General features: G+C 42.1%; 1 protein-coding gene across 1 annotated transcript; it reads right to left on the bottom strand.

Moving 5' to 3' along the window:
* Positions 1–1,051: 1,051 nt before the first annotated feature.
* Positions 1,052–9,125, bottom strand: rab40b (RAB40B, member RAS oncogene family). Its single transcript, XM_069517232.1, has 6 exons — positions 8,849–9,125; positions 6,504–6,564; positions 4,467–4,527; positions 3,864–3,941; positions 2,987–3,209; positions 1,052–1,460 (listed from the first exon to the last, which is right to left on the bottom strand). The coding sequence occupies exons 1-6, from the start codon at positions 8,985–8,987 to the stop codon at positions 1,192–1,194; spliced, it is 831 nt and encodes a 276-aa protein (XP_069373333.1). The 5' UTR covers positions 8,988–9,125; the 3' UTR covers positions 1,052–1,191.
* Positions 9,126–9,257: the final 132 nt, after the last annotated feature.

Below are 9,257 nucleotides of genomic sequence, written 5' to 3'. Positions count from 1 at the left end.
TCAATCATCATCAAACATTCATATTTACAATACGTTCACATATTGTTCACATACTGCAGCTGTGTGCGTCTGAAAAAACAGGTTTGACTTTGATGACCTGAAAACTGATCACAAAGTAAAAGAAAGTGTTAAACTTCATCTCAGACACAAAGATTTAAATGTATTCATTGTTTTCATTGTGCAAAAATACAGTGTCCATAGAGTTTATACGTACAAATGTGTGCGTGTCATTGTGTTCATTTGTAGAAAACATCCTGAGGAAGAAGAAAACGTGTGGTTAATGGAGAATTCCACCCGGGGACTGAGAGACAGCATTGAAGCCAATTTGAAATAGTCATAACGTTCTGAGGGAAAAAAGATGAATGAAAAAGTTGCACGACGATAAAAAACCTCTTTCAGAAAATTAGTGTTTAATTAATGGTTGAAGAAATTGTGATGTTTAAAAAAATTATTTAAAAAAATGTTGGATTGAGAAAAAACTGAATTATTTGAAGCTTAGATTTTGTAACATTTTGAGAATGAATTCTGTGAGAATCTGGAGCTTTTGATAAAACTAACAATTCTAACTTTATGATTTTAATTTGATTTTAAAAGTTTCTTTGACATTTTAATTATTTAAAATTACTTAAAAAATAATTTGATAAGAAAAAAAGTTGCAATATTGTCAAAATGAGACAAAGAGAATAAAGTTTGACTTCACCCAAATTATAACTGACATCATATTTCATAACTGAATTATGTTATGATTGAGTTAATGTGCATATTTTATTGTAATACTTCTTATTAAAACCTTTGTCTCATCATATGTTTTATCTCATTTTTTTTTCCAGCAGTGGCTTTTATACATTAGATTCAAAATGGCGGCTGTGGAATAATGAAGTTGCTTTACGACACGTTTACTGTTGATTTGGACATGATGTCATTTCCTGTATAAAATATATCAAAACAACAAAACAGACCAAAATTCAATGTACATTATCAAACAACCATTTTCAAACAGATTTATAAAAACTTCATTGACGGTTTTTAACTTATAAATTGTAGTTTAGTTCCAGCGAACAGAGTCGACCCTCAGCTCATTCCAGTGAAACTCAGTTTTAAGAAACAAATCAGTTCCTGGAGTCATGAATCTCATCATGTAGAAACCAGGCGTTGGTGCGTTCACTGACAACACACGCGTGCGTCCAGCTGTTAGGAGATTTTACAGCTGTTTCTGCAGCTCTGTGCCAACGGGCTCAGCGGTGGCGCCCTGATCAATTTGGGTTTTTTCACCAGCGTCCCACCGGTCCTCTTGGTGACGGAGTAGGAGCGTCCGTGCATCATGCGGGTGTTAAGTCCGTTGGCCACAGAGAAGGACTTGAGGTGGGACTTGAGAGCGAGCGGGAGGGGGAGATTATCCACCAGGTGGACGGGGGTGCAGGAGACGATGGAGCGACAGCAGAGGTCCTGAAGACTCAACACTGACACAGAGACACAGAGAGGCAACCAATCAATCAATCAACCAATCAATCAACCAATCAATCAATCAACCAATCAATCAATCAATCAATCAACCAATCAATCAATCAACCAATCAATCAACCAATCAACCAATCAACCAATCAACCAATCAATCAATCAATCAATCAATCAACCAATCAATCAATCAATCAATCAACCAATCAACCAATCAATCAATCAGTCAACCAATCAACCAATCAATCAACCAATCAACCAATCAATCAACCAATCAATCAATCATTCAACCAACCAATCAATCAATCAACCAACCAATGATATTGATTTCGCTCTGAAGACGTCACAGACCGAACCTGGAGGACAAGCGTTCCCTCGTTACATACACAAATAAACTGTAGAAAAAAGTGAAATACATGCTGAATGAAACTGTTCGTCACTGTGCCTCTAAAATTCAACCATTTGTGAGAATGTGTGTGGTATTTTTACTGTTGTCCAGCAGAGGGCAGCACAGACCTGCTAATGCAAACTGCAAACCTTTGAGGACGCGATGGAAACTTTGTGTAAAACTTTTAGAACAGTTTGGATCTTTAAGGCTTTTTGTTTTCAGCAGAAACAAATAATGAAAACTGAAAACTGTCACCAGATCATTGTGATTCTGAAGAAAACTATTCTGAAACTACAAGCAGCTTCTAGTTTCTGTGATTTATGGACGTCAGCATGATGATGTTCTCCGGCGATTATAAATATAGTATGTTCCCACAGTGACACGTATGTATGTTCCCACAGTGACACGTATGTTCCCACAGTGACACGTATGTTCCCACAGTGACACATATGTATGTTCCCACTGTGACACGTATGTATGTTCCCACTGTGACATGTATGTTCCCACAGTGACACGTATGTATGTTCCCACAGTGACACGTATGTATGTTCCCACAGTGACACGTATGTATGTTCCCACTGTGACATGTATGTTCCCACAGTGACACGTATGTATGTTCCCACAGTGACACGTATGTATGTTCCCACAGTGACACGTATGTATGTTCCCACTGTGACATGTATGTTCCCACAGTGACACGTATGTATGTTCCCACAGTGACACGTATGTATGTTCCCACAGTGACACGTATGTATGTTCCCACTGTGACATGTATGTTCCCACAGTGACACGTATGTATGTTCCCACAGTGACACGTATGTATGTTCCCACAGTGACACGTATGTATGTTCCCACTGTGACATGTATGTTCCCACAGTGACACGTATGTATGTTCCCACTGTGACATGTATGTTCCCACAGTGACACGTATGTATGTTCCCACAGTGACACGTATGTATGTTCCCACAGTGACACGTATGTATGTTCCCACTGTGACACGTATGTTCCCACAGTGACACGTATGTTCACACAGTGACACGTATGTATGTTCCCACAGTGACACGTATGTATGTTCCCACAGTGACACGTATGTATGTTCCCACTGTGACACGTGTGTTCCCACAGTGACATGTATGTGCAGACCTTTGTTGGGCCTCCACAGTCGCTCCATGCCGTGTCTCATCAGCACGACTCTGGCGAGCTCAGTGAACGACTCGGTGATGTTGAAGTTACACAGCGGACTGACCTCGAAAAAGGTGACGCCCAGTTTCTCAGCGTACACCTGCGCCTGCTCCGTGGTCACCTGACGCTTGTAGGCCAGATGGAGACGGTTCCCCACCAGGATCTTAGGCACCCCTGGGGCATGCTGGGAAAAAGGTACGATTTTGATATAAAATTTGAAATATACTTTATAGTTTTTGGCCCTGAGTTGTGTCTGAAGGTGAAACTGTGACATGACAGCATCTGTGTTCCTGCTCCTTGTTTTACTAAAACTGAAGACAACTGTCTCTTCATGTGTCCACATGTTAATAACTGAAGACAACAACTGTCAGTGTCTCTTCATGTGTCCACATGTTGATAACTGAAGACAACAACTGTCAGTGTCTCTTCATGTGTCCACATGTTAGTTCCACATTAAATATGTGTCTTAACATCCTTCAAAGAGAAATGTTTCTCACCTTCAGTCCAGAGACGAGGAATCAGGTTATAAAACATAAAAGTGTGTGTGTGTGTGTGTGTGTGTGTGGGTTGTTGTGACTCATTGTTGGTCAGTCTGTTAAATAACATGTCAACAATGAGAAACATGACGTCACGCAACAGCACAGAAACAGTCAAACAGATGTATTATGATTATTGATTATATATTATATATGATTTATTATTGATTATATATGATTTATTATTGATTATATATTATATATGATTTATTATTGATTATATATGATTTATTATTGATTATATATGATTTATTATTGATTATATATGATTTATTATTGATTATTGATTATCAATCACTGACCTCGTCTATCTCTTTGATCCACCTGTCAATTCCATCAAAGGACCAGCGGTTGGTGATGTCATACACCAGAATAACTCCCTGGTGAGCAGAGGAGAAAATATACTTTTATTACAAATAATGTGCAACCAGCATTTTCATGACATTTTATGAAAAATGAAAACAAGTGAAAACATCATTTCATTGCAATGATTAAATTTTTTGAAATAAATGTGTTGTTTGTTTTCTCAGTTTTATTTTTTATAATTGAAAATCTGCACATTGGATGTTTTGTTGTGGTGACGTCAGAAATCAATCAGTGAATAAATAAAACAAATAAATGAATGTATGTGAATAAAAAAAGCTTTTGCTTCAGTAGCAAGAACAAAGCTAGCACAACATTTAGGCTAAGCTACTAGCAACACAGCACCAGCTAACACTAGCACCAGCAAACATATGATTACGTTACGTAATCATATGTTCCTCGTTAGCTGGTACGAGGAACAAAGCTAACTTAACACTAGCTGTAGCTAATTAGCGACAAGGCACAAAGCTAACTAAGTATTAGCTGCCCTGACCGGCAGGTGTAACAGAGGTTTAAGAAAATAAAAGTCTCATGAAGATCACCTGTGCTCCTCTGGAGTAGGATCTGAAGATGGTGCAGAATCGTCCCTGACCAGACGTGTCCCTGAAACAACAGAGAATAAACAGCTTCATGTTTCTTTGTCTTCACTCGGGACACGTTGGTCTCCACTTTGTCTCAAACATTTGATTTTGACTTGAGAACTGTTGCTCTCAAATTTGAACCAGCGCTGTGATTGGCCAGCGATTGATCACATTGTGTCGCCTCTAGACTCGCTCGTCTTGATTCTGGATTCGTCTACAGACTTTGAATTGTAAACTCTTTATTTGGTCGTTGACCTGGGACTGGTTCATCTTGACCTCGGACTGGTTGGTGCTGACTCTAGGCCATGAACTCGTCCGTCTGTCCGTCCCCTTCAGAACCCAGGGGCTTGTGCAGTGGTTTTAGTTTGTTGTGTCCAGAGTCCCGTGTGTCTCTTAACAGCTCAGGAGCTGAACCAGAGGAGTGTTTTGATTGGCTCATGAGGACGCTGGCTGTCGGCAGCTGCTGGATTATAAATCAGCTGCTCCGACACGTTGGTTCCTTGAAAACAAGATGGATTCTTCATGAACTGATCCTGAGACTCTGACTGTGACAGAGGAATCAAACCTGTCCTCGAGACAGATGAGTTCATATCTTTGACATTGTTTTGAATATTCAAGAACTTCTATCTGTCGTTGAAGACTGCTCTGCTTCTTCTTCTATTGTTTAATGCTGTCTCAACCTCCTGTGATCGGTCCGAGGGTCGGACAGCGTCGCTCTGAGGAACCGTTGATGTTTAGGTTCAGACTAAACTGGGATCAGCTCCAGAATCTGACAGGACGAGTCCGTCAACACAAAGTGTGTCATCATGACTCCTACTCCACTCGACACGTTACTTCATGTGATCAACACTCAGTCACTTTACAGAACAGTCAATATTTCAACTGGAGCATCGTCTGAGATTTACTCAAAGGGTGTGTAGCCAGAGGAGAGGCACACAACGTTATTAATATACACACACACACTCACAGACACACACTCACACACACACACACTCACAGACACACACACTCACACACTCACAGACACACACACTCACACACACACAGACACACACTCACACACTCACAGACACACACACTCACAGACACACACACTCACAGACACACACACTCACACACACACACACTCACAGACACACACACTCACAGACACACACACTCACTCACACACTCACACACTCAGCCTCTCTGAGGTATTTTTAGTCGAGTCAAAATTTATTTATTAATCGGAAACTTTGTTTGATGTTTAAGCGGATGAGGCGGTTTAGCTGTCTATGTCTCAGTGTGTGTCTCTCTGTGTGTCTCTCAGTGTGTGTTTCTCTGTGTGTGTCTCTCAGTGTTTCTCTGTGTGTGTCTCTCAGTGTGTTTCTCTCTGTGTGTCTCTCAGTGTGTCTCTCTGTGTGTGTCTCTCAGTGTGTGTGTCTCAGTGTGTGTGTCTCTCTGTGTGTCTCTCAGTGTGTCTCTCAGTGTGTGTCTCTCTCTGTGTGTCTCTCTGTGTGTCTCTCAGTGTGTCTCTCAGTGTGTGTGTCTCTCAGTGTGTGTCTCTCTCTGTGTGTTTCTCAGTGTGTCTCTCAGTGTGTCTCTCTGTGTGTGTGTCTCTGTGTGGTGCTTGAAGTGCATTATAATCCCACACACAGTTTCCTCCTGCTCTGAGCGTGCGGAGGTTTTAAACCTGCAGAATTGTCCTCGTGTCCAAACATGAGAAATAAGATTTAACGTTAAATAATAATTCAACATCATTATTTATCAACTGTCAGTGAAACAGTTCATGATTCAACTGTCACACGAGCGCAGCACAGTTAATGTTCACATGTGTGATGTCCGTGTATGTGATGCGTACTGTTGCTATGGTTACGGATGCTGCTTTTATTTCAGTGCTGCTGTCGACTCGTCTGAAGTCGTTGAATCTTGTTAAAGTGGCTTCACTTCCTGTTTATTCCCGGTCACATGATCCGAACAGGATGAGGGGAGCGGACCTGTGGCGTCTGAGGAACGTACCACAGCTGCAGTTTGACTCTTCTCCCGTCCAGAAGGATGATGGTCGTCTTGTAGTCGATTCCTGAAACCAAACGGGACGAATGAAAACTGAACACACACACACACACACACACACACACACACACACACACACACACACACACACACACACACACACACACTGTGTGTGACTTTGTACTTCCTTAAAATAAACCTGTGTTTCTGACGTGTGAGGTCACAGCGTCTGAACGAGTGGGAGCGAACATCCAGAGGAATGAGTCGACTTCTCCTGGCAACACCTTCATCATCCTACAGAGCACCACAACACACACACTGTAACACACACACACACACACACACACACACACACTGTAACACACACACACACTGTAACACACACTGTAACACACACACACTGTAACAGACACACTGTAACACACACTAACACACACACACTGTAACACACACTGTAACACACACTGTAACACACACTGTAACACACACACTGTAACACACACACTGTAACACACACTAACACACACACACTGTAACAGACACACTGTAACACACACTAACACACACACACTGTAACACACACTGTAACACACACACACACACTGTAACACACACTGTCACACACACACACTGTAACACACACACTGTAACACACACACACACACTGTAACACACACTAACACACACTGTAACACACACTAACACACTGTAACACACACTAACACACACACACACTGTAACACACTGTAACACACACTAACACACACACACACTGTAACACACACTAACACACACTAACACACACACTCTTCCTGAGGATCTCTGGGATTTTCAAAGCTTTGGCTTCTCGCTCTCGTTCAGAACATGGAGAGCAGAGTTGTTGTGAAGTTACACAACAAGCAGAAAGATGTTATGAAACAGAGAGGATCATGGGAGTTAAAACAAGCGAGCGCTGGCTTCTCTCCACGTCCCGTTTGTGAGTAATGACCATCAGCTGTAGAGCCAATCACAGAAACGGAGCTCTGTTAGAGAGCATTCTTCTTGGCCTGCGTGGTCGCTCGCTGTGGTTCTGGCGTCCTCCTCTAACCGCAGCTCTTCTCTGGACGTTGGGCCGGTGTCAGTGAAGGCAGCCGCCGCTCCGAACAATCCGACCACTAAACTTCAGCCGACCACTAAACTTCAGCCGACCACTAAACTTCAGCCGACCACAAAACTTCAGCCGACCACTAAACTTCAGCCGACCACAGCCATGTCTGCTCCTGCCGCCGGGCCTCCAGTTAACGAGCTGACCCAGAAACAGCAGACATGGCTGTGTTTCCATCAGCTCGCCACATTCTCCTCAAACATCATCATCAGCTTCAGGTTCTGATCCAGAACCTCAGAAAATGTTCACGTATGTTTTTATAACGTGACGGTTTCAGTCTCAGACTTGACTCAGATGTACTTTCACCCCTGACCTTTGACCTCCTCTCTTGCTCCGCCCCCTCAGTCAGCTCCATGTGTGAAATATGAAAAAGATTTATTGTGTTAATGTGTTGAAGTCTATGGTCACATGCTCCGTCTTTATATAGATATATACATAGATCTTTATATTATAGATATATACATAGATCTGTATATTATAGATATATACATAGATCTTTATATTATAGATATATACATAGATCTTTATATAATAGATATATACATAGATCTTTATATTATAGATATATACATAGATCTTTATATAATAGATATATACATAGATCTTTATATAATAGATATATACATAGATCTTTATATTATAGATATATACATAGATCTTTATATAATAGATATATACATAGATCTTTATATAGATATATACATAGATCTTTATATTATAGATATATACATAGATCTGTATATTATAGATATATACATAGATCTTTATATAATAGATATATACATAGATCTTTATATTATAGATATATACATAGATCTTTATATTATAGATATATACATAGATCTTTATATTATAGATATATACATAGATCTTTATATTATAGATATATACATAGATTTATTACTTAATATTATAGATATAATCTCCTCTCACTCACCCCCCTCACTCTCCCTCTCTCACACTCTCCCTCACTCTCTCACTCTCTCACCCCCTCACACTCCTCTCACTCACCCCCTCACTCTCACTCTCCTCTCACTCACCCCCCTCACTCTCTCACTCTCTCACCCCCTCACACTCACCCCCCTCACTCTCTCCCTCACTCTCTCCCTCACTCTCTCCCTCACACTCACCCCCCTCACTCTCTCACCCCCTCACACTCCTCCCCCTCTCTCTCCCCTCTCTCTCCCCTCACTCTCCCCCCACTCACCCATGTTGTACCCGTAGGGGGACTCGGACCCCCCCCCCTGCAGACTCTCCAGGATCTCTCCCTTCCCCACGTCGCTGTCTCCCACCAGCAGGAACTTGAGCAGGAAGTGGTGCGCCCGCAGCGGGCTGCTCCGGCTCATCCTCTCGGTGGATGATGGCGACAGCAGCGGTGTCCCATCATGACACGAGTTCGATTCCCTCCCCCTCCTCGCGGTGCACAGGTGAGACAGCGCGTGAGGAAATTAAAGGTGAAACTTGCTGCGCGTCCCCGACGAAGACTGTGCGCGTGTTTACATGAGAGTGGTGACCGGACACAGACGCGCGCTTTTACGCACTTCAGGACTGACGAGCACGAGCCTGCCCCCCGCCCCCTCTGCTGCTGGGGGGGGGAGTGGAGATCCCTGTTCTCT

The sequence above is a fragment of the Paralichthys olivaceus genome, chromosome 21 (genome assembly GCF_024713975.1).
Source record: "Paralichthys olivaceus isolate ysfri-2021 chromosome 21, ASM2471397v2, whole genome shotgun sequence".
Classification (NCBI taxonomy): domain Eukaryota; kingdom Metazoa; phylum Chordata; class Actinopteri; order Pleuronectiformes; family Paralichthyidae; genus Paralichthys; species Paralichthys olivaceus.
Note: the sequence above shows the minus strand (reverse complement) of the source record. Positions and strands in the feature narration are given on the sequence as shown.

Excerpts from the sequence above, each read along its gene's own strand:
- rab40b (XM_069517232.1), bottom strand. The coding sequence starts at position 8,987 with ATGAGCCGGAGCAGCCCGCTGCGGGCGCACCACTTCCTGCTCAAGTTC. Across the intron at positions 4,528-6,503 it reads AGAGTCAAACTGCAGCTGTG|GGACACGTCTGGTCAGGGAC; the intron begins GTACGTTCCTCA and ends CTGTTGTTTCAG. Across the intron at positions 1,461-2,986 it reads ACTGTGGAGGCCCAACAAAG|TGTTGAGTCTTCAGGACCTC; the intron begins GTCTGCACATAC and ends TCTCTGTGTCAG.